This window comes from Haemorhous mexicanus, chromosome 1, assembly GCF_027477595.1.
Source record: "Haemorhous mexicanus isolate bHaeMex1 chromosome 1, bHaeMex1.pri, whole genome shotgun sequence".
Lineage (NCBI taxonomy): Eukaryota > Metazoa > Chordata > Aves > Passeriformes > Fringillidae > Haemorhous > Haemorhous mexicanus.
Window position 1 is genome coordinate 47666946 of NC_082341.1, and position 26254 is coordinate 47693199.

Genomic DNA, 26254 nt, shown 5'->3' on the forward strand with positions numbered 1-26254 from the left:
ATAACACCTCACATTCCATCCCCATTTAACATCAAGTAGCAATCTTGAAATATTTCCTGATACCTGGCACTAAAATAGCACACTACAAAAGTCATGAAATGCTTACACAGCAAGATATTTTTGTTTTCAAAAGAAACACACTTCTTAATAAAAAATCTGGGGGGAAAACATTCTACCAAATAAACAGCCTGGGTTTACAAGCTGTGCTGGCAAAGAGTTCAGTACAATAAATACTACAGTCAGCCACAGTCAATATGGTTCATATGAGGTCACAGGGAACTACAAAAGCGTGGAAGAATGCTTAATCCCTCCTAATACTGGCGGAAGATGGAGGTAGTTCCATTAAAATGAATTATATCTCAGCATGAAAAAACAGAACTTGTTTCAGTGTGAATTAAGTTCAGGAAAAGTGTGATGGGACAACTGCAGGTATGAATATATGAAACACTTTTTCTCCTACAGATGCGCAGGTATACAGCCCCCATCAACTTACCTGCCTCTTGTCATCTGGTGCTTTAAGGAAGAGTGCATTTATTACTGCAATGGTGTACGTCTGGATTTCTTGGTCTGTCCTGTTTGGAACAATGTTGTAGATGTGAGAGAAGAACACAAATGCACATGAGCTGTAGAAATTGATCTTTCAGCTGCATTTCTGCAGGCAGAAGTGGAGGAGCTGTTTGCACTTCATGTTACCCGCGTAAGTTAGGTGACCAAGGTTGGTCATGACCTGGCTTTCTCCATTATTGAGAGAGAGAAGATGCCCCAAAGGGAGACTCAGAATTCAAAAAAGGTGGAATGGACAACTCCTTGAATTGCCATTGACCCTGCACTGATCATAGCAAGAGTCTCATAACTGGTTTTTGTCAGGTGCACAACAGCTGGAGATAGGAAGAGGAATCTTCCCTAAGGGCTTCTGGAAATGAACCTGCTGGTATTGAAGCTATTCAGGTGCATGGAAAATGTCCCAGGTGGGAGACAAGCATAACTATGCACAGTAAGTTACTCTATGCTACAAGAAGCAGCTCCCATCCATTTAAGCACTTCACATTTAAGAAAAAGCCCTTCCCTTTTCAAGTATACATTCAGCAAAAGTTGAGCAATTTTTGTCTTACACACTTCCCAGAGTCTGGCAAACAAAACAGCCCCATCTGTATGCAAATTAAGCATTTCATTACCACAGGGTGCTCTTCTCTTCATTCCCCACTTCCAACTACATAGGTAGCTTATAGAAAAACAAACAAACAAAAAAAAAAAAACAGAATCAAAAACCCCCGAAAACCTAATGACCAGGCAACTCCACAAATATTGTTACCAGTTATGCAGTCACTTGTAGTGGAGGCAGGAATCATAAAGGAGGTTGCTGGTCTTTATAGTACTGTTTTTTTCTCCAAATGTTGTGCTGTTTTCAGGGGAAAAAAATATCCACCATATCAAGCGGTAGTCAAAGTCACTCACCCCTGCAGATGTGGGATTAGCTGCCCAATTGTGATCTCCTGTGCTACCTTCTGGTACAGGTCATGGCTATTGAGCACCATCGATTCCAGGATTGCCAGCGACCGTTGCAAGATGGAGATGTCCGAGGCAAATTTGTTCACGTAGCTTGCTATCTGCAAACACGATCATTCAGAGAATTTGCATCTTGTCATGAAAACAGGGAAAGGTAAGAAAGAAAATCGTCAGCATGGTTCAGAGAGGCAATAGGATAAAAGGTAGTCTTGTCCACATGCCAGTAATCAGTGAACACCTGAAAATGATCAACCAGGCACAGCATATACCATCAAAGAACACAGCGGCACAGGGTCTACAGCTGGCACAAGTCACCAAAGGTTATTGTCAATATTTACATGACTGAAATGTATGCTTTATCATTACATTACAAACATGATAAATCAGCATTAAAAAATTCAACAATTCTATTTTTTGTGTCGAAAACTTCGGAAAAAAAAAAGAAACTAGTTCTCATATTCACCAGAAAAAATTTGTACAGGCTAAAAATATCTAGGCTTAAGGCAAATATTTCAAAAGAGAAACTTTTAGTCTAGCTTTGTGGAAAAAAACAATATAGAAAAACATGCCTTTTTCTTCTGCTCAGTGTTACCAATAATGCTGAAAGCTCTTTCCAGGTTACCAATTAAAACTCTGTTAATGATCATGACCAACTGGTTCCATAACTCTGTCTAGAGTCCAGCTTTTCATTAATAACCTTCCCTTTTACTGCAAGCTGCCACAAGCAAATGACACATTAATTAAAACCAAGTTTGACCTCTGCTATTTTGCAGTGTGGCAATGACAAGCTGCACACACATGTGCAGAGTCAACAAAGCTGTGCAGTAAGATTTGGCAACATGCATTCTCCAGCGTGCTGCCCAGCCCATGTACCCAGCTTCCCGGGAAGAAACCTGCCTTCTGCTGATGCAGAAAATGAGAACTGCAGGGGTTTTCTTCAAATACACCAACACCAGCACAGTCAAAATGAAAGGTACCCAAGGAAGTACAGACTGAAGTGCACTGTGACCGCAGTTACTTGCTCTCTACAGCCAAGTAATAGACTACAGTGGCCCTGTCTCAAGTCTGATATGTTCCTCCCAGAAAATTTCACACATCTCTTCAGTATTCCAGCTAGAAGTCACTACTGTGATCATAACTACTGTTTCAAATTCTGGATGCTTGCTGAGACCTAAGAATTGTTTCCCCTTAGGAGGAGGAAAGGCCAGCCCTATGCTTGGCAAAGCTGTCCCGCTGCCTGTAAAACTCACATTAAAATGTTGATACATGGACAATGGTATTGTTTTGCACTTGTGACATTTTAAGTAGCACTGAAGGAGCAAAACTTTGGCTGGAGACAGGAAAGAAAAATCTGTCCCTCTTTCTTTTTCTAATCTATTACAGCACTTTTGGTTTTTGCTCTTTGCTCTGCTACTTGGTTTGCATTACCACAGCAGGAACATTCTACACCAAATGAAACTCAATTCTGAGAATATATATTTACTTTACTTTCTGTAAATAACCAAGCCATGAATGCACGGAAAACAGGAGAGAGGCAACTCGATTAGCCTTTTTCTATTTTGGACTCTCAGTATCTTCTCCCAGCAAGTCCTGAGCCGAATAATATTTACAACAGTATACAAAGCACAGTGTGCTTTTTAGAGCAACAATCTGTGCCCAAAGCACTGTTCTACCCCACCTCTGTTAGTGGCAATCCAGATGTGTTTTGATGCATTGCAGCCAGAGCTGCCAGGTCTCCACAGGTCCCACAACAGGGGCAGTGTATGGACACAGCAACTCTGCACTGCTCACACATTAAACCAAGTGCCCCTGGATACCTCAGTTTTCAGGCATCCATGGATTGCTTGTGCAGGAGGAAAACCATGTGTCCAGACTGTGTCCCAAATTACCAGATTTCTATCACCTCTTTAGGAGCCCTGACATTTATGAATTATTCCTGGTGCAGCAGCTCCTTCGGGTGGCAGTTAATGCTTCACTGGGATATAACACTTTCATGCTAGGGACCTGCAGAAATGTAACAGTATAGATGACTGGAACCTTCGTCTAGGAAAGGCTGCCTTAGCCTCATTTATTCTCCTGACCTTGGACCATAACATCTTTTAATCATCAACACAAACACAAGGTATAAAGCTGTCTTGTGTGTTTAAAAAGACATATCACACCGAACATAGATGCAAAACATCTGCTGAGTAACTTGCATGTCAAGCTGTGTGTATTCATAACCACCTTGCTGAAGCATGAAATCTGGCCAGAAATAATAGGCTTGTCTACCTTGAAAAATAAGTCATGCAAGTTCCAAGGAGAACAAAAAATGCATTAAAAAGAAATTCTATTCCCGCACTTGAAGTTCCGGATGTGGGAAAAAAACCCAGGGCCTTCTTGAGAAGAAACAGAAATCAACAGGAGTTCAAATCTGTGTTATTTGCTGTTTTCTGTTTATTAGGCATCACACAGTGAGAGGGCTTTCAACATCCAAAAATAATCCTGCATTCATTTATCAAAAATTCTGATTATTAAAATAATACAAGCTCAGAAAAATACTACATCTTTTTCAGAAAGAAGCAATGTGATGGCTTTGCACTTCCACGTGAAAACCTGTCACATGGGTGTGTCTCATTAAGGATAAAATTATTTCTTCAACAAAACACCTGCAACCTTAAAATCTGCATATATAGCCACATACAAAAGAAGAGTCTGGGAGCTTAACTTCCTTTCAGTTTCAAGGGAAATTGGAAATCAGACCGTGAATTTACACATTCATGCTCCTTTGAAATAGGAGCTAAATATGTAAACTGAGAGTAGATGAAAAACCTATAGCAAACTGAACTACATCATCTGAGTTCTCCTCCTGGTTCAGCATCACTTAAGGTAAAAGAGAGAATACAAAAGTTAAACAAAAAGTTTTTATAGACTACTACTACTACTACTACTACCTATTATTATTATTATTATTTAAAAGCTGAACCAGAAAAAGAACACATAGGGGAAAAAACAGTGAAAGAAACAGATATGATTTTCATTATGCATGTTCATTAGTTATTTGCCTGCACTATCCTGTGTAGGCAAATGTACAGAAAAATCTGTCCAAGTTGTGGTCTCTGTTAAGATTTAGTGCATAGTAAAATTTTAAAGGGTGCATATAATTTTTAAGTAAGGAATGAGAGCTGCACTTGACTACAGAAGAAACAACTGACAGTTGTGACATACAGAAATACTTCTCTGGCTGCCACCCTGTTTTCTGCACAATATATTTTAGAAGGTAAACAACATGTCAGCATTAAGACTGCATCATACACTTATGAATCAGCAATTATTTAGGTAATTTTTAAAGATTTTATAAAAATATCTTAAACAATACTACAAACATTACTTGTAGGAACTAAAGATGGAAGTACCAAACTCGTGTAGTGCATTTTTGTCATGGTTTAGGAATGTTATTTCCCTGTTTAGTGCTCCCATTGAACACCCCAAACAATGCATCACTCACTCACTCACTCCCCTGTACTTCCTGCGGCAGACCTGAGGAGAATTGGAGGCACTGAAGGTAAACATCATGGGTTGAGATAAGAACAATTTACTGTAAATAGCAATGAAGCAAGAAAAAGAACAGTAACAGCAATACTATCAATAACAGAGGGCACAAGAGAGATAAACGCTTCACCTGCCAATGCTCACAACGTGGAAACCTGGAATACCTGAACCCCTGCCACACTATCCCGACCCAGAAGGAACCCCTTCCCCTGCCCCCAGAAAAGGATCTGAGGTGGTATAGAATAACCCCTCTGGGTCCTAGCCATGCCCACTCCTGGATGCTGCAAAAATTAACCCTGTCCTGGCCAGAAGCAGGAAAATTTTGATAACCAATCATTGCGACTTTTTCTAAGAACTTGAATCCAAATCCTTTAGGCAGCTATGGAATCTGGAAATGAGCTATATATCATCATAAGCAAGAAAAAGGCCTTGAGAGAACTTTGCATATCATAAGGAAGCTTTTCCAAATGATGCTATTTTCCCTTAAAATAAGGAAAAAAGTACTCCTTGAAAGCAACAATCTTAATTGCTGCACTTGGAATAGCAGTCTTCAGCTAACCAAATAATGGGAGAGAGTCTGCATCCAACACCAAGTCCCTATTCATTAGAAGCAGACGGGTTCCCCTTGGGGTCTCCTTCAGCTTCTATATTTTTAAGTTTAAAAAACTATTCCAGGAAAAATTCAGACTAATTCAACCCATTCAAATTTAGCTTTCATTTAACATGAAGCTTCAAAAGGCAGAAGCATTTGATTGCAAGTTTCCCCTCAGCAGAAACTTATCAACTCCCTTATCCATCCCGACAGGCCACTTGAGCAAGCCCATCAAGGACCTCAAGTGGCCTGTCAAAAGCCAACTTCAGAGAAGCTAGTGAAGATGAAATTGTAGATTGCTGCCACAGAGATGAGACATGGTTCAAAGGTGCTCTGCTGAGTTTGTCCCATGCCCACACTGCACCACTGAGGGCTCTGCCCTTCTGGCTTCCAACTGCATGCAGATGAGAACACTCCTGAGCCTCTTTCCTCAACCTGACATTCTCTGTCCCTCTGTTTCTCTTCTAATTCTCTGTGATGTCATGAGAAGTTTGAACAGAGAGGAATGAAGAGATAAGAGACCTTGCCCCAGGAAGAGAAGAAGAAAACATCTGCTTCCCAGAGATGGATTAAGAGAACTTTTGCATTCATGCTAGAACAGCTCAACCTTAAAATAGCACCTCATAAGTTGCCATGGCCCATGGAAGCAGCTGTGGGAAAGCTGTAAAGCATGGGAGAGACTTTCACACTGCAAACAGATTTCCCTTTCCCAGGTGGCTGATTCACTGTGACAATGAAGCCACAGGAGAACTGCTCCTTGTGGAGAAGTCTCTACAGCATAGCAAGAGAGACTCCTCTCCCTAAGAGAACTGAAGAAAGACTATTCTAGAGGTGATAAACAGTCTGAAAGCCACAGATTTTGTCTCTTTACATTGTCAGTGGGAAAGAAAAGAGGGTGTGAGGGGAGGAGAAATGTTCTGAAGGCTTTATTCTGATTCTTATTGTTTTTTCTTTTAGTTCTGTTAATAAAGTTTTCTTTATGCCCTTTCAAGCTTTGAGCCTTCTTTGCTCTCCTCCTAGTTCTTATCTCACAGCGGAAAATGAGTAAATAATTCTAGTAGATGAAGTGGCATTTGGCCAGCACTAGACCCACCACATTCCCCATCATTCTCCTTGGTCCCTTTCTTGCTCAACAGTTTCACTTCTGGTTTTACCTGCCAGTTTTGGTTTACATAGGTACTTGGTGAAAATGCTTTTGTTTGTGTTTTTTGCTTGGTTTTTATTTTGTTTGTTTGGTTGTTTTTTTTAATTGGGTCATTATCCAGGGAAACCTATAGAAGTGCTCGGCAGAAGAGATGAGCCATTAACAAGGAGAACACAACAATTCCTCCTATTGTTACAATACAGTCCACAGGGCAAAAGTTGGACAAAGACATTTGTTTTGAGCCAATAACAAAGTAAATGCTCTAAACTAACTTTAGCGAGTTTCTTCATAGGTTCCATAGTAGGATCCCCTAGAAAGCAAGGTATTCTGGACTTTGTGTCTCCTGCAGTCAGTTAAAAACAGTTGTAGAATTTTCTTTGCCATTAGAAGGTAACAATTGTCATCACAACCTACCTGTACTGTGAAATTGGAAAAGAAATTTAAAAACCAGACCAAAACTCAGATCAGTTACACTATTTTCTTTTCTTATGACCAAAACTGAGGTTTAGTATCTAAAGTATCTAATGCTTTTTTCCCTAGTTGATCCTTCTTTCACTTTTGGCAACAAAAGTAAATTTCTGCTTTCCTTTGATGGTAGCAATTTTCTAACAAAATTTAAAGCCCTTGCTCTGACACACTCTGCTAAAATGAAGTTTTCTTTGCCACAGGTTATATTCATTTAATTACTGCTTCTGATATTATTTTAGTGAAGAAACTGATATCTTTTGAACCTGTTCAAATACACCTTAAATTATGATAAATTCAATCAGGTTTGAAAATTCTTTGTAAAGAAGAATTATATGGTTTTGGGGTTTTTCTTCCCCAGTAAATGAAAAGTGTTGAATCAGTAACAAAATCTTTTTCTCAAGTCTTGTAAATGTCTGTACCTAAAAAGTACTACCATGTTTCTGCTGCTTTTGTGCATCTCTGACATGTAAGTAAAGAAGAATATGTTGCAAATCATGAGCAGACCTGTTTCAAAACCACATACCTCAACTGCAAGATTCAGAGGGGCAAAGTTCAGCTTAATTAACCCAGATATCATCCTAATTTCAAATTGTAAACTTACTCATTTCTCTTCTTCCAGTACCCCAGAGAAAACATTTCAGTGCTGGGGTTTTTTCCTAGAAATATGGCATTACTCATTTTAGTTTACATTACCTCAAAATACTAACTTTTTGCTGTAACTGTGTTTTATCTGCACAGGGAGGTCACAATGTAATTGAATAAGCAATTTCTCATATAACAAGCCTAACACTGTGTTGATTCCAATTCACTCCAACTGATTTCCACAGGAGTCAAACCAGATTCTGCAGTACAAACATTTCTAGTTTGAAACAGCACTTTAATCCCATTTTCGTGTACCTTTTTTGACCAATGACCTAAATAATGTACCTGGGAAAAAAACAAAGAAGGAAAAAAAGAAACAAACCCCAATCACAACTCACTTCAAATATTTAAACTGATACAGAACAGATAGCATTGATTCCGAATTTACCTTTTTAATGAATGCCACAGAGAATGTATCCCACGATACAATCCCATGATCCATCAGCTCAACAAATGCAGTCAGTGTAAAGGACAACATATCTCCAAAGCTGCAAGAGACAGGAGTCATGACAACATTTACCAGTAATGCAGCAGGGCAGCAACTGAGGGAATAAAGCAGCAGGAAGCTTTCAGAAAGGCAGGAAAATGAAGCCAATTATGGACTAAGAGGTAGCAGAAGAGCAAGAGAGGCCATGCCATAGGTGGTCTCTAAAACAATTTAGCATGGATAACAAGAATAGTCAACTGGAGAAAAGCAGTTGTAAGAGAAGTAGTAAACCCTAGGAGAACACTGCATGCAATGCTCAAAAACCGCCCCCCCCCAAAAAAAATCAGTTAGTCCAAATTAAACTTCTGTCATAAATTCAGAGATTTAGATCTAACAGAGAAAAGAAGTGAATGTTTTCCTTAGCACTTATGAAATCCTCCTTAAATTGAAGGCCATGTAGAGGTGTCACATTTTGATACCTCTGCATCAAGCAAATTGGTGGAAAGTTAGAGCATTGTTTATTCTTTCTCTTACAACAAAGCAAATATATTTTAAAAATGTACCAGAAAAGATTATATATCTTGAACAGCAGCCTTCTAACAGTTAATGCCTTGCTTCTTTCTTTAAACCTGGAGATGCATCTCTTTTACTCTATCTACGAGCAACCAAATTGCAAAGCATGCAGTTCAAATTATTTAGGTTTTGCAGGCCACTACCCTGCATTTCACCCCTGTAAATTTGAAATTTAACACATCTTTGTATGAACTCAAGTAAATTCAAAATGAGTTTAAACTCATCAGGGATAATATGACTAGATGCACAGGAATTCTTCATGTTAAACCACAACTTTTAAAGATTAGCTTCATTTCTATACATAGTCAGGGCACCAAACAGTCAGCAGCCACAAGGATTTCAGTGAAGCCCTTCCATGAAGTAACTACTCAGTACAAACAGCAGTGCAGAGATCCTGAAAGGGAATTACCTTCCAGGGCATGTCAAACTGCCTGCAAGGTACTCTGCCAGCAAACCATTAAAAAGCAAAATTATACAATCAAACAGCATGAAAAGTCCCAGTGATTTTAATACAGCAGCTTACACCTAATAAAAGGATAGAATTGGAAAAAAACCTCTGTCAGATTGGAACTGCAAAACTTAGCATGTTGAAAACCTGAGTCCAATAGTACAGCCACAGTTAATCAATGTAATTAATTGGTGTTCTTTGATCTGTGGTTTATCTTACTGTCCTGCATGAACCCAACACAAAAAAAGTGAACATCGACTCAGATGGAAGACATTTACAGCAGTGCAGAAAAATAAGGCAGACAAATCGGCTTCAATGCAGCAACTCCAGTAGCTGGATTTGGTTTAATCTGCCTTTTAGGGATATCTGATGGCAAGATGCAACCTTTAATGGCCTCTTCATTTAAGAAAGGGCATTTTGCCAAAACTCCTGAGATTCCCTCCACCAAAAATACACCTGCCATTCCTGACATCTTGTGAGTAAAACCTAAAAAACACCAAAACACCTTTCCCTTCAGTAAATACAGGTATGCACAGTGGCTCTGATTACTGTTCATTATGACAAAATGAAAAACCTACACTAAAGAGCAAACAAGAAAAATTATGTCTCTAAAAATCCACTGTAACTTGGCAGGGAATACTTTCTTCAGCAAACAAATGGTCTAGAAGTTCTGGGTTTTGTTTTGAGAGGCAGAGAATGCTCTGTTGCCTTTTTTTCTTGTTGTAGCTGGTTTGTTTGTTTGGGGTTTCTTTAATATTGCAAATCATTTAAGAACCACATTAGACTTAAAATGTCATCATTAGCATTCCAAATAACCAAGGATTTCATATTAAGATGACAATAAGACTCTGAAGGAAATTTAATCAGCTCTGGTCCTGTCACATTCCCCAATTAATTCCTTTTGCATAATATAGTTATTTATGAACGCACAAATAAAACAGCAACCTCAGGAAAGGCTTTCTTCTAAAAGCTTGCAGCATATCCTAATGCATCTTCATGACAGAATACTTCTACAAATACAAGGAATACTAATATTATAAATATTAATATTATTATTATTATTTAAATCTGAATAAGTTTCAAATATTTAATTTAAAAGGTAGGCCATATAGGTTAATAAGTAGTCAAAAATCTCTCCCAGTGTTAAATTAAGCACATAATCTGGCAGAGATAAATTTTCACATCTATTGTTTTAAAATTTTGTCAGTTAATCTGTATTTAGTATATGATTGCTCTTCAATAAACAAATTGTACATGAAAACTAATCCCTATCAAGAAAAGGTAAAGTTTAGAGGGCTTACTTAAACTACATTAAACTTGTGCATGGATATGCATCATCAGAACAGCAGTGGCTGGAATGTAAAGGGATCAAACTAACCTGAATTCACCAGTCTCATTAAGTCTTTTCATCAAAATTATTGATCAATCCTACCAGATTAATACTGATTAATCCATGCTCTTCCACAGCTCTGGGGAGTAAACCAGGCTAATGGAGCTGACAATTCTAGTTTGATTGTATTAACCTAGTTTTAGCAGGTCTGACAGTGATACAACCATTTGGGATCCAGAAGGTGAAAGTACTTTTCAACTTAAATGTTCAGACACCTCATCAGATGTCACTCCGGTGACTCTGCTTCAAATAATTAATGACTGAAGAAGTGCAACACTGGGACTAATCAAGCAGCAAGAAATACTTCAGCTCTCTTATTAGGTAGCACCACACACACACACACACACACACAATTTCCTTCTAAAATATGTGGCTGTACATATGCACCTGCCCACGCACAGATACACTAAGTGCCATTGCAAAAGTCAAAAGCCAGGCTTAAGGGATAAGCATTAGGAGCAGCAGAGCTAAAGATGAAAGCAATCTGCAGGGTAACGAGGGCAAGATAAGGATTAAAGCATCTGCAGGGGGAGGGGAAGGGTGTTGATTCATTGTTAAGTGGTTAAACACAAGCGGATAGGTAGAAATAGACTTTCAAGTAATTCTCTTCAAAACACACACACGCAGACACACTCACACTATTAAGAGCAGAGACAGAGGCTAGAAATTTCGAGGTAATCAAAGCTGGTTTATAAAATTAGCAATCTTTTTAAAAAAAATGTAGGAGCTGTTTAATTCAAAGCCTCTGTAAGGGTTTTGATCATACAAAAGTCAAAAAAATAATGGGGCCTCTTTCTTCATAAAATAATTTTAGAATAATCCACAGCACAAGGCACAACAGCTCTGTAACTATCAAATCCTTACTGCTCTGGCTAAATTACTCAATAGTTTGAGGACAATTCCTAATTAAGATGCTTTTTAATGTAGCAAGAGGGGAAAAATTATCAGAAAGATGCACTGTGTAATTGCAATTTCATATCTCATTAACGCTGACAGCTTAACAACCTTTGGTCTCAGGCAAGCTACTTCTACAAGCCCTCCTGAATGTTGCTCTGGCTCTTGGCTGCCTTACACTGGAACAAGGGATGAAATTTCACTGTTCTTTGCTGACTCCCCTCTTCTAACCCCCATTAGAGAGCTGGACATGAAGCATCTCCTCACCCACAGCAGGTCCTGGCAAAAGCCTGCTAAGCAGCAGAAAGCTGAGGTTTGCAATGCCATCAGCTGTCCCAGCACGAGCTATTCCAGTGGATGGCCATGCTCTAATACAGCCTGTGGGTCCTCAACCTCTCTGACAAACCTGCCTGAAGATTAAGGCAACAGCTGCTTTCTGCACCTCTAGGCTTTAGAGAAATACCAGGTCAAACCTGTTAATTTAAATTCCTAAGAATTCTCTGTATTCTTACCTTAATAAACTGTGAAGGAAAAAAAACCAAACCCAAACCATCCCACATATTCTGATACTAGTTTTTTTTCCCTGAAAATAAAAATGGTAGGAATGTGCCTGTGATCCTGATTACCACACCTGTCTCTCACATGCCTCCCTAGTATAATTTCTACAGGCTAAACCATCTTTTTATCCTGTGTGCCTATTTTGAAAGATGCCTAGAGCAACTTGGATTTTTGAAATAAATTAATGGCAGTTTAGCACCCAAATCCCCTAGATGTTTTTAAAAAAGAAATTTTAAAAATCTCAGTCCATGTTCAACAGACATAAAAAAATGCACATTTTATCACTGTTACAGAGGGAAAAACATTTGGCTGCTCAAATGATTATGTAAATCAAAATAATTAGTCAGGCTCAACTGTCATCAGGTAACAAACAAAGGAACACAAGCTTTTACCAAGCTCATGTTTTATATGAAAAATACCTTTGCGTAGTGGAATCTGGAAATTAATTGTTTCTTCTCTGTTGCAACCAGCAACAGAGCCACCAGCCCACTGGGACTAGAAGCCAAAGAATGCACATCTTTACACAAACCACTTTCATGGGCAAAACAGAACCAAAGCTGAGCTCTAATTTTGCAAGGGAAGAAACAATTTAATTGGGCAGGAGGTAACAGGAGAGTGGCAGCCTACTGCTAAATGCAGGAGTGGTTAACTAAGTCCCTTATCTGGGCTCACAACCTAATACTGGGCAGCTGAAATGCCTGACATCACTGAGGTCAACATCAAAGAGTAAGAACAGCTTTTTAAATTGGAGCCGTCAAGGATAAATGGCCATGAATAAATTTAAACAGGGGAACAGAATATACCTAATCATCAGAAGACAAGAGCTCTGGAAAAGCCATGGGGGCCTGAATCTAAGTCTAAAACGAAGACTGATGATGTAGCAGGATGCTTTGCCAGCACAGTGTGAACTTTATATTGCTATGGCTCCTCTTCACTGCTTCTACACTGCCCTGTTTCTTCAAGCAACCTTTCCAAGGGTAAAACTAAGCCACTGCAAAATCAAAGCAGGAGCAAATCACACCTACTTGGTACATAGTACAGATGAAAATGATGGACCAATCTGTGTAGTAGCTGCCCCTATTTTTCTAGATGATTACAGAAAATACACTTAACTGCTACACAGCAATTAACACAGATTTTTTTCTTTTTCATTGTGCTGGCTAAGCACTACCAAAATATTTCTTTGTGGTACAGTTTCACTGCATCATTAAAAGGGGTCAGCCTTACTGATTTCAAATCCCTTGCATTCCAAGAACAAGAAATAGCTCTGTAACCCTAGTAACAGGGTTTCACTATGTCTGAAAATTAAATTTCATTAAAGAAAAACAAGGTGTGAATTTTAAACATAATTGTAAATATTCTTGAATAAATCCAAGTGCAGATACACTTACTATGGAATATGACTAAATCCACTTAAAGGTACATTAAGCATGGGAAACTAGCCCAGAGGAACTATTACACACTGAAGATGTGATTAGAATTACCTTTTTCCCTTATTCCCCATTTTTTAAATTCCTGTTTTTGTTCATTTCATGGCAATTTCCTCAAATGGACTACTTTTCCTAAAAGCTCAGGCATCACTATGCTGGAAAAACACCACTCTCCAATCAGTTTGGTTTGAACTACAATTTAGCACTGCAATGCAGAAGTCAATTAATAGAGCTGTTTCATGGAATTTTAAAAAATTTATCATGTCATCCTGTACATACAAAATAACTTTTTTTTTTTAATTAGCATTTGGTTCCTTTAAGGGTCTTTAGTCAAGAAGACAGGAAGTGGATGCTGAGAAGTGTTTTAGTTTAGCTCATGATATCAAGTTCTGTGAGGTATTTTATCATTCTTATTTCACTAGATCTTTTCCCACAAATACATGGGGGAAAAACAGTCAGGATGTTGGATACCTATACTCATAGAACACTACTGTAAACACTTTACCTTCAAAACATATGAGCAAGCCAGCTTCCAGAACTATTGGTTTCACATCCTAAACAATGGTTCTGGTATCTTCTTCAGTACAAGTCCCAGATTCAATAATTTGTGTTACTTAATTGTATTATCTTACATACTACTTCTGGAAATCAAAATATTAAAATCTGAGTACCTCCATGTAAGCTGAAGTTTCTATTGGCAGGATTTACCTCCCAAAGTTAGAATAAACTTTAGTCACAAACACGTACTTTACTACTGTATTCACTGATGTGATACATCTACATTGACCAATAAGGATCCTCTTAATAAGCATCTTAATAAGGATCACGTGGGAAAAACCTTGTTCTCATGAGTAAACAAAGCTAAACTGTGTAAAAAAAATAATTCAGGTCATCAGTCAGATCAGGCCCTAAAACAAGGGTCCAATGCAACTGTAAGTCAGTATTTCAGTTCTGTCCTGAGGACAAACTTGATCCATAGAAGTCTAAACTGTAATAGAGTTTGGAAACAGAGAGGTGCTGAAAGACTATAACTATTCTTCCACAAAGAACTATGTTCACAGCAGTGAGGAAATGCCATCTAAAAGGACAGGAGATCCCTTGCCTCAGCAGGGGTGATCACAGAATCACAGAATTTTTAGGGTTGGAAGGTATGTATGAAAATCATCTGGTCCAACCTGCCAAGGCAGGGTCACCTGGAGCAGGTTACTCAGGAACATATCCAGGTGGGGTTGGAATGTCTCCAGAGAGGGACACTCCATGAACTCCCTGAGCAGCTGTTCAGTGTTCTGCTGCCCTCAATGTAAAGGAGTTCTTAATCGTGTTGAGGTGAACTTCTTGTGTTTTAGTTCACAGCCATTGCTTCTTGTCCTGTTGCTGGGAACCATGGGAAAGAGTCTGGCACCATCCTCTTGGCACCTGCCTTTGAGGTATTTATCTGCATTGATGAGATCCCCTCTCAGTCTTCTTCACACTAAACAGGCCCAGCTTCTGCAGTCTCTCCTCTTAAGAGAGATGCTCCAGAGCCCTAATTATCTTTGCAGCCTTCCAGTGGACCTGTCCCAGGAGCTCCATGCCTTTCTGGTACTGAGGAGGGCAGACCTGGACACAGCACTGCAGATGTGGCTTTACTAGAGCAGAGTAGAGGGGGAGGACCACCTCCCTTGACCTGCTGGCCTCAGTCTTAGGATATCACTGGCCCTCCTGGCCCCAAGGGCACTGCCAGCTTATGGTCAAGTTGTCATCCTCCAGGACTCCCAGATCCTTCGCTCCAGAGCTGCTCTCTACTTGGTCACTCCCCAACATGTACTGGTGCTTGGGGTTATTCCTCCCCAGGTGCAGGACCACACACTTTACTTACTTGAGCCTCATTAGATTTCTTTCTACCCAATTGTTCAGCCTTTCACAGTCCTGCTGAACAGCAGCAGAGCCTTCAGGTCATGCTGTCAAGGTGATGCTGCCAAGCTTCATGGCACTTTAAAAATTTTCCTCAAAATCCAAACTTTTCTATGATGAAACAAGTTTCTTTATATTGGGTTAAGAAACTGAAGTTAGCAGAGGATTTAAATTTCCTGCCAAATTTATTCTTACTGTATAATTTATTTATTAGGCAATGATTTAAAAATAAATTTTTTGGAACTTGGTTTACAGCAGATTTGTGAAAGTATGATTTAGCACAGGTTTGGATGGGGAGCTGCATTTCCTGCATGATAAATCACATCAAGCTCTCAGAATGACAGACATATGTTTAATTGATTATTCTCTTGCTTCCTTGGGTTTTAGCTATACTTGACATGTCAAATTTGCAAGGCAGTCAAGATATTACAACACCTCTTGGGATTCAAATTTATCAAAGCCTGTGCTTAACCCTGAGCAAACAGAAGCATTCTGTTCAAAATCATCAGGGAAACAGGCTGGGAAATTCTGATATGAGCCCATTTACTATTTTACAGTTTTCCTTTATACAGCTATCTGCACCAACTAGCATTACCTGGGACCAGCAAATAATAGGAATTCCTAACTGGGACAATGACCTTACTTTTCATTTCACTAACGCTGACCATTAAAATTGCCATCCATCAATCACATAAGCCAATGAAATTCAAGAGGCGAATTGGGAAAGGTGGGAAAATTATTTTTTTTACTGAAATTAGAAAAGAAAAGAAAACAAAAGCTTTACTTCAGAAATAGTAAAAACCCCTGCTGAAGTTACAGAAATAAAGCACTCATTCCATAGGCAAAGGAAAAAAAAGGCTTCATCAGAAAATTCTAACAGGCATCAAAGAGCAGAAAACAGAGAAGATTGAAGACTTGCTGATGCATATGCACAGCTGTATTTACATATAAAGATTAGCACAAGGGCCTGAACTCAGTCATGCAAAAGAAAAGGTAGAATGCAAGGTGATGATCTAATCAAGTTCTTACCAGGGCTTCATTATCTTCTGCAGTTTCTGATATCGTCTGCAAAATTAAAACTTGCAGGTGAGGAAAAACACTTTAAAACATCTGTACTCTATTTACTGCATACAACCCCCCTGTACTTGAGCCATAAAGTTCACAGACATGCATACAATAACAGGCAGTAAATTGATAACAATTTGCTGTGAACAGAAGCAGTTCAGTAACTGGTAATGAACACTCCAAATCAATTTCAAGTATTTATTCAGAATACTTGTGTTAACTTCTGTTAGGAAAAAAACATATCTAGACATTCTAATTTAGTAAAATATTTGTGCAAAAAACCTTTGATACAAAACAATCAAGGTTCACACCTTAAGCATGTTCTGTACTGTTTCAATGACATGCAACCCATTGCCTGGAGACCTCTTTTATTTGCTTGTAGTCTCCACCACTAATACTGATTTCAGAGTCATCAGTATTGTTGGAATTTGTGTAGCTACGATGGTAAATGGTAAAAATGGCACCAAAGATAGATACCCGCTTTTTAAAACACCACTTAAACATATAAAAAATAAAGGAGCTAGAAAGAAATTTAAAAAAAAAAAAAAAAAAAACCACAACAATCCATTTCTTACTTAACCATTTCTTGCACCTCCTAAATCTATTTCACAGTTTTATCTCAGAGGCTGGACTGCAGTTCCATACTGGGCAGACTAGTGCTAAAAAGGAGAGGTCCCAAAAAAGAGGTCCCTCTTTCCTTTCTGCACCTTCCCCCCAGGTCTTCCCTTTTGCACTTTCCCTCACAGCAAGCTGTGCAGCAGTGTCATTCAGCTCAGAAGAGCTCTAGGACTACAAGCTCTCCAATCACTGATTCAATTCTCTAATTCTCTCCCAGAATGCAGATACAGTTTTTGGGCTTTTTTCCCTTTTGGTAAAGCAGTAATTCCTCCCAGCTTTTCAAGAGGAACCAGTCTCAGGGAGGGCAGCTTTTGGGCTGGCTTGTGTGAATGTCAGTGGACAAACCACAGGAACAGTGGACTGAAGTCCTCTGCCAGCTATGAGCTGCAATACTCATGCCTGAAGATAGTGCTGCCACAGTTTACCCTGTATCCAAGTACAGACTGGGCTACAGCCTAACTCAAATCAGAGAAGTGACAAGATTTTCTCCTTGGATTTCATGCCCTTGGTTCTTTTATGCTACAACATCTATCTGTGTAGCCAGTAATAACAAGTAAACAAAAAACATCCTGATAATGAGAAAGACTTAACAAGTAGGGGAAAATACCCCCAGCACGCTTTTATGAGCAGTAAAATTCAAAACAGTTTCCATAGTAGGAGATTCAAGTTTCAGCAGAATGTCACTCCTGTGCTTCTGCAAACTAAGTGCTTCCATGCTGTGCCAGATTCTGCTAAAACACGGAGAACAATTGCCACAACAAATGGGTTTTGTCATCTTCCAAATGTGCATGGATCCTTGCAACTTTCTGCAGCATGTCAGCCAAACTTCATAGCACTCTTGCCAGGCCAGTTTTTAAACTAGCTACTTTCTTCCAGGTGCTGACTTCAGCTAAGCAGCAAACAAACTTGAATTTAGGGCTGTATTTTTCTGATAGAGAAACAAGTGAGGTGTTTGCAAAGTGGTAGCACTTAAAAAAAACAGATTCTGTTTGGCCAGAGATTTCTCACAACAGGCTCTAATCAGAACATTTTCTCCATGACTGAGACAGGGATTACAGAACAAACATCTGAGTCCTAAAACAAAACATTTAGACAGCAACTCTCTTAGCATTTGCAGAACTCTTATCCATCCTGAGTAAATCAGCAATCAGTTAACCTGAGGTCAAAAAGTGTGCAAAGTAAAAGAAAATATCAATTTAGAATAATGTGCAGAAATAATTGAATTATATAAGATATTTCTGGTGAAGCAATACAAAGACAAAATTTTGACTTCAGAGGAAAGATAGCCAATGTATTAAACCAAACAATTTCCACAGGTTTTTCTTGCTTTGGTGTGACTAGAGCAGCAATCAATCTAGGACATCAAATGTTGCAGCAACACATGACTGTAGATTGACTTTTACTACTGAAGATGTGGATGGAGGCTGCCCTCTAAAGCAACACATGCCGTTTTCATCTATCATCAAACCAAAACATAATAGAGAAGGAATTGGCATGAGCAGGAGCTCCTCTCATATTTACCCACAGACCATGCAGAAGTCACCAAGGAGGAGCCAAGCTGATTCTCTCAGCAAGTCAGCCTGGAAAGAAACTAAGTACAGTCTGCTACCTCCATCAGCTTTCCTCTTTCTATATATACATAACTTTTTTTCTCCAGAGGGCTGACTCTGTGGTAGCAACCAAACAGCTCTGTAGAGCCTTTCTTGGTGAGTTACGAAGGTATGGTCAAAAATGCTGGAAGCCTTTCTGATCTAGACACTGTAATTAACTCAATACTTATATTTATCTTTTTTCTTCTTTTTTTTTTTTTTTTGTGTTTTGTTTGTTTGTTTGTTTTGTTTCCTAAAGAAGGCATCCCTCAATTGCACTTGCACAGATGGGATGAAAACCACGGCCAAAAAGCAAGTGTTATAAGGGCAAATTAAATAGCAATTGTGAAAGGCTGAGATTCTATAGTGGTGAAAGACAAACCCAGAGATTTTTGCACAGGCAGGAAACTCAAAATAGATGCCAACCTAATGCAAAATAACATGAATGACAAGTTACCAGGTTAGACATTTTTCTACCATAGTATATTTCATGTCTGATCTCAAAGGAACTTTGTTACACACTTCCAAATGAATCCCAAGGAGCAACAGTGAGTTCTCTTTGGACTTTCTCAAGCACACAGACTTACTGCCTGCTCAAATACTGCAGGTTACACCTTGAACAGCTTCCAGCAGAGACCAGCTTAGCAGGCACCTGACTAGATCAACTCCTATCTCTTCATGTGCCAAAACCGCTCTACAAAGACTAAAGATGCCCCAAATCTAAACCCCAGCTGGAGTAACACACGGTGCACAGGAAGGGCTTGTCTGAACCGGAGGAAAAAACTAAAATGTCCTTTATGGAAGCCAGTGTGAAGCCACTGTAGCTAATGATACCAAGACCTAAAGCAGTCGCACCACTTCAGCACAGCAATTGTTTCAGAGCCTGCACTGTTTGAACATGAGCAGAATTGTGTAAGAGTACCACTGAGGATAAAAGTTTTTGATGCAGTATGACCCCAGAGAGGGCCACTGTTACCAAAGGTGGAAGATACTCACAAAAACTTCCTCCTTTACACAAACACTTATGAGATGATGGATGAATGACCTGCCAACCACATTAAAGCACCTTTTGGCTATTGCTTTTCAGGAAAACACAAAGATAACGCACACTTTACATAATAGGCAGTGTAAAGAAAAACCCAAGAGTACAAATCTCTGGCTTCTCTTTGTAACAGGTGTGGCTATCACAAGCATATGACATCTGGGAAACACTTTGACCTGGAATAATCTACAAAATTATTATTAAGTTACACAGCAGCCCTCAGAGTCATCACAGCCACAACATCCCACAACTATATACAGTCCAACAGACAAAAGCATCCTGGAAAGATGCAGAAGTGGAGATTTTAAGCTTTTCCCCTTATTTTTTCTTGGTTTTTCAAATACTACAGTTTTTTCTGGAGTTAAAAAATAAAAAAAAATTTTTGCTCACCTTCATACTCTGGAGAATATTTGGAAACATAAATCCACTGCTGGAGTTACTCTTTTCATAACATTTTACAGAAGTGGTTACCAAAAAAGACCCAGTAAAATTGCCTCCACTCCTCATCCCTCTTCCTGTCAACAGGGTGTTGATATAACCATTTAAAAGGGGTCATTTAAATGCTAATATTCCCAAACACAGGCAAAGTAAAAAAAAAACAAGCCTGGAGAAATAGCATTTAGGGTGGGGGGGACCAGCAACTACTCTCCCTCTCTTCCCTCCAAAATGTGATTTTTGACAGTTCCACCTTCAGATGACCTTGAGATTGGCTCAGTTGGTTAAAGCATAGTGTAAAGCACAGTGTTACAAGAAAAGAGGCAGTGGGTTCAATCCCTGTAGGGGCCATTTACACAAGAGTTGGACTCAATGATCCTTCTGGGTCCCTTTCCAAGTGAGACGATTCCATGATTTTATCTAAAGCCCACAGTGTGTGCTTTGCATATGTGAAAGATGCAAGAAAAATTGTACTTATGTGTGCTGAGAGGGAGGGTGTAATCCAAGCCTGAAGACTGATGGGGAAACAAACCCAAAATAGAACAAGCAGGAGAAAAGTAAACCAACAAAAAAAGCCACACCAGAAAAAAAATACTACTCCACCTTCTTTCTTTATGGAAACTGCACTGAAAGATAGAGCTGCACCCCTTTCTCATTCTCCTGCCATTACCATCTCCACAGAGGTATAGTAGGATTACCTGATTTTATACAGTCTTTTGGATTTCTGCCTCATAGACAACAATCACCCTCTCCCGACATTACAGAAGCACTAAGAAATGAAGATTACGTAAAACCCCTTTTGGACAAAAATTGATTTTGGCAGCAATGTCAGATTAAGTAATCTATGCTTCCAGGTGAACCTTCACAGGAATAGTTGAGCTTGTTTAAAACCCTGTGCTGTCAAAAATACAAATTAATTTCCTCCCTCTATTGGCTGACTGAGTTTCTGACAGTTTAGCAAATTGAATTGCATCACTGAGGAGTCAAATAAGCATTGGAGTGAAACAAGAGAGGGAGCAGGTACTACACAGCCAGGAAGGGTGGAAAAGGACTACTTTGTATAGTGGCAAAAACCTACTAGCTTAGTATTGTCCCTATCTTCTGAAAATTCATTTTCCATTTATCTAGCAAGTTGGGCTCTCACAACTGCTTTCTGGGCCAATGCTATGAGCTCAATCAGGGAACTAAACTGGGTTAAGGAATATTGTATTAAAAGTAGCCTCTACTGTCACTTTTCATAACCTACACCACTTTTCCAGTCCAGCTTCGTAGAAATAGTACTGTATAACTCTCTAGATGAAGCAGGACAGGAACAAGTTACTGTGAGCAAGGGCAGCTTAAATGTTTTGACAGCACTGCTGAAATACTCATCAGACTGGGATGGAAAAAAATACCAGCAGGTATTTGAGCAACTGTCCCAAAATGTGTGCTAAAGTCGGAATAACTCCAATCCAATCTGTCTTCAGTTTTCCACTGGGCTGGTATACAGTATTATCTCTGTAAGACCAGCCAAGAGCTAGAATTTCACAGAACAATGCAACTTGTCCTTAAAGCATGCACAATTGATCTCCCAGAGACTTCCAGCTGTACAGCAGCCAACCCTGCAACTGCATGTGCTCAATAGAAGGCTCCTCTTAGTCAACACACAAAACTCATACAAATATACATTTATTTAGAAGCTTACATGAACTTGATCTAGCTGCATTTATTATTTCCAATAGGAAGATGGCAAAATTTAACAACTAAAATTAAAAGCAAGGTGCTATTTTCTCCAATCTGCATATGAAGGAATTACAACTCTCTTATAATTAAAACTATCTGCTAATCAGGCTATCTGCTCCCTTGTCTTAGCAGCATCAACTAGCATGTTCCTGTGCCATGGCTGTATGACAATAAAGCTGCTCAGCACAGCCTCATTGATGAAGCAGATGTCTGGAGAACAATCTTCTCAACAGCAGCATAAACAATTCTGTTCTGGTTACTGTCAAGACAGCTAGGCTTTGCATAATGTCTTCTCTTTTTTTTTTTTTTTTTGGCAGAAACTGTGTGTTGTTTCAGCCAAATGGCAAGTCATAGAGATCAGGATAATGCCAATTTAAAAAATGATGGAAATTCTGGGTAGACCTTCTTCCTTTCCCTCCCATGAGATCACCATTATTATTATTATTATTATTATTATTACTAGCAATAACAAAAATAAATATAGATTCCTTTTATAAACTCTTTGGTCTTTCAATATTTACAGCGTGTGAATTACGTTTTCTTTTTTTTGCTTTATAAGGCATTATGAGGATTTTTTTTCCTTCTAAGGAAGGCTGAGAGTCTGTTCCAGTCACACAACTATTCTGATACATCAAGTAAAAAACCCCAGGACTTTAACAGTCTTCTGCTACATCAGAAGGGCTCCCTGTACAGACATGATTTTCTGAAGCACAAGTTCTAGGCTCAACTACAGAATACAGCTCTGAATGAGGGAACCATGTTATCACAGCTGGGGTAGCAAGAAGTCATGACTCCTTCTTCCACCTTGGTTCCTGAACAAATTTTTTACCAGTCATTAGGACACCAAGGACCCAGCAGCATTCCTCATTTTCTGCCCCACTCTAGGGCATTGCATTCTGAGGGGGAGTGGAAGCAGCACACACTTACACTTCCCCTTTAGACAGTCTGTACACCCAAGCAGGTGGACTGCACAGTCAGCTCCTCTTAACAAGGCATGGACTGGTTTCTGAACAAAGAGTTTAGCATTAGGAGTGCTGTGGAAATCACTTTCTGAAATGAAAAGTCTCAGAAAAGAAAAATAGCTGCCTGCACACATCCACCCCACTCTTTGGTGATACAAATGTCCAGTCTGAGAAATGATTGAACATCATGGATAATTATAGAATAGAATCAGCATTTTCTTGTTCTTCATGACTTGTCTTGCAGTCTTTTCTATAATTTATAGGTCACCCAAACCAAAAAAACAAACATAAAACTATCTTCTTTTTTTCCCTTTTTCAGTTAATAAGACTTGTAGCAGTGCTGTGGAAGCAAGAATGAGCCTGAAGGAAAAACAAGATAAGACATCTCAATCAACAAGATCAAAATACGTGTGGACAGTTTCTGAGACATTGCATCTCTGCTGATATAAATATATTCGTATTGACAAGATGCACTCTCAGCTTCACTAGGGTCCACGCACACTACCACCAACCCCTACAGCTTTGTGCTTGCACACACCATGGCCACAGTTCTCTATTCTCTAATACACTCTAATTTTCTTCAGTATTCAGGAATATAACATATGGAAAACTAACTAGGAAGGGTTGTTATTTCTTGTCAACTTTTTATACTACTACTTCTTTTCATCACCTGAGAAATTAAACAGAAGTAACTAGAAATCCGGGGATTTACATTCTCTTACTCTGGTCACTGTACTTTAATAGTCATCAGCTTCACTGAAATAATGAGTAAGTAGCACAATAAACAAAGCCAACTATAAATAAAATATAGGCCTCTTCCTCAGTGAAAGTTATATAAAAAGATAGAGTCTTGTTTTCCAGAGGCTACCAGTAAAACTTAATTACACACTCAAGTTATAACTTGAGAGCTTCCCTCTAACATGAAATTCATGTGCAAAGAAAACCTCAGAGCAACTTTGCACTGAGCACGATGGCACTTCTAATGAGCACTGCCTGGCCCCCTGGGGAAAATAGAAAATAAAGCTTGAATTAACAAAATTCATTGATTCCTAACACAGCTGCAGCACACCATGAACAGAGGTGCCACTCAGCCTGGCCTTACAGATGTTGGGCTGGTCCCAGCTGCATCAGCCCAGGGCAGCTGGCACAGCTCACAGAGGGAATCCCTGCAGAACACCAGCAGCCACCACCCCATAGGATGTGTCTCATTCCTGCCCTCCCAGAGTCTCAGTGCCAGTCCCCAGACTGTGCAATACAAGACCAGAGACAGCCACCACCCTCACACTGTTTCACAGCACATCTGCTCTCAGGTCAGTGACACACCTATGGTCTATTGCCACAAAAAAGGGCTGCTTCTGCATCCACTCAGGACCAGTTCCTCTCTTGTTTCTTCAAGTCCCTAACTGAGCAGAAAACTAATTTCAGAGAGTTAGTTTTCTAACAGAATCATGTACTTTGCAAAAAGTTAACAGGCTGGTTTGGCTTTGTGAGGCACACAGACACTGGAACCAACTCCTGGAACCAGCTCCGGGGAAAAAAGCAGGACTGGGCTGAAGAACAGGGGTTAAAACACAAGAAATGGGGGAAGAAGGCAGGGAGCTGGACCATCTCTCAGCAGCACCAAGACATTAGGTTTGTCTCAGCTGTATGGGTGACTCACAGTCCCTTTCAAACAAGGATGGCTGTACAGGAGCAGCACCAAAGTGGCTAAGATAACTCCATAGTGAAGATATACCTTAAATGCATCTTTATAAAATGTCTTCTAAAACTAGGCCATGAAAGAAGTTTCTGCCCCACCCCGAAATTTCTGGCCCCTCATTCCTCCTCTAATACCGGCCCCTTCCCTTTATAATGCTAGTGTAATTGCATTTGTAATTTTGGACACTATGGACACTGAGAGAGCAGTGTAACTTCACCCATGGACACAGAGAGAAGCTTTATGTTCTGAAGCATTTTGGTGACCTTGTCAGCTGCACAGCCCACAAGGCAATGTTGCTGTGCCCAGGTTGGGAGCAATGGCAAGGAGCCTTCAATTTGATTTATTCAGTGAGCATCTTGTGTGAGACCTCTTACTAATAGTAGCGCAGAGAATCCAAGCAAAAACAAGAACAGACCATAAGAGGACAACTGACTGATTCCAGCTGCCTTTCTTTGACAGCCTAGGGTGCTGAATGAAAAAAAAAAGATTCTTTTCTTTCTTTTGAGGAAGTAGTTTGTCTGTTTGCTTAGTGTGCTGACACAGCAGCGAGTGACAGACCCTGATGTGAGGGAGCAGATTCACTACCTTGAAGAGAGATGAGAAAGGAAAGCAGAAGCACCATAGTAGGCTTAGTCAGCTGAGCCTCAGTATGTTTGCCCCTTTCATCAAATTCCCAGTTCTGTTAAATACGTACTCATCAGCCAGTGATGTACAGTATAAAAGCAGAAGGGAATGTGCAGCACAGAACAGATGTCCCTGTTTTACAACTCCCTTTGGAAAACCAGACTTGGAAAAACCTGACCTTCTCACACCCTCAGGAGCTGAAGAATGTCTAGGCTGCTGAACATGAAAGACTGCAGTGAGTACTAAGAGCTCATCAACACGTGAAGATGCTGGAAACTCTCACAGTCTGAGTCTTTGTGCAATGCCCAAACTCAAGAGTATTTCTCCCCACAGACAGAAATACTGATAAATACATTAGACAGGTACATCGATCAATGCATGTTTGATGACACATTACATCAGCTAAAAAGAAAAAAAAATTAAATCCCTCAAAATGCAGACACTTAAAAAAATAAAATAAAATAATGAAAAAGAAAAGGCAGTAAACTGTTAATATGTCCAGTTTACAAGCCTGCTGTGCGGTTTGAAAACTTATGCCACCAGTCAGGACTTATTACAGGATATAATTTGCTAGACAGTTCTTTCAACAGCAGTGCTGCCTTTAGTAGTTTCTCTCCCAAACAGTCATTTATAATCCAGACCAGTCTGCTACAGCTTGGGTCATCCCACAGCTACAAAACTGCAGTACAAACGCATCTGAAGGGTGAGGAGAGCACTTGCTTTAGTGTTAGTGCAGCTAAAGGAAAAGATTATAAAAAAATTGAGAATGTTCCCTGTCTGTTTCAACAGAAAATAAAATGCTTTAATTTAAATATCTTTTGCAGTGGAGTAAGTTAACCATTAGACCTAAACAATGCCACAACAAAATAAGCCACAAGGGTAGGGACTGTTAATTTTCCTGTGTTCTGATTTTCACAGGCATATGTGAGCCTGTCCATTTAGAATACCTTTCATTAGTACAGCAACTGCATATATGTGTTTATATTAACTTAAACTTGTCTT

At 39.4% G+C, this 26254-nt stretch overlaps 1 protein-coding gene across 5 annotated transcripts in view; it reads right to left on the reverse strand.

The window, feature by feature from the left end:
• The window catches only part of ELMO1 (engulfment and cell motility 1), a 303565-nt gene that overhangs the window by 189722 nt on the left and 87589 nt on the right, over nt 1–26254 (reverse strand). For all 5 annotated transcript variants that reach the window (XM_059848786.1, XM_059848795.1, XM_059848803.1 and 2 more), the window contains 4 exons: nt 16526–16561; nt 8272–8371; nt 1456–1607; nt 494–572 (listed from right to left, as the gene is read on the reverse strand). In XM_059848786.1, the coding sequence (XP_059704769.1) occupies nt 494–572; nt 1456–1607; nt 8272–8371; nt 16526–16561 (367 nt within the window). The remainder of the gene's footprint in view (nt 1–493; nt 573–1455; nt 1608–8271; nt 8372–16525; nt 16562–26254) is intronic.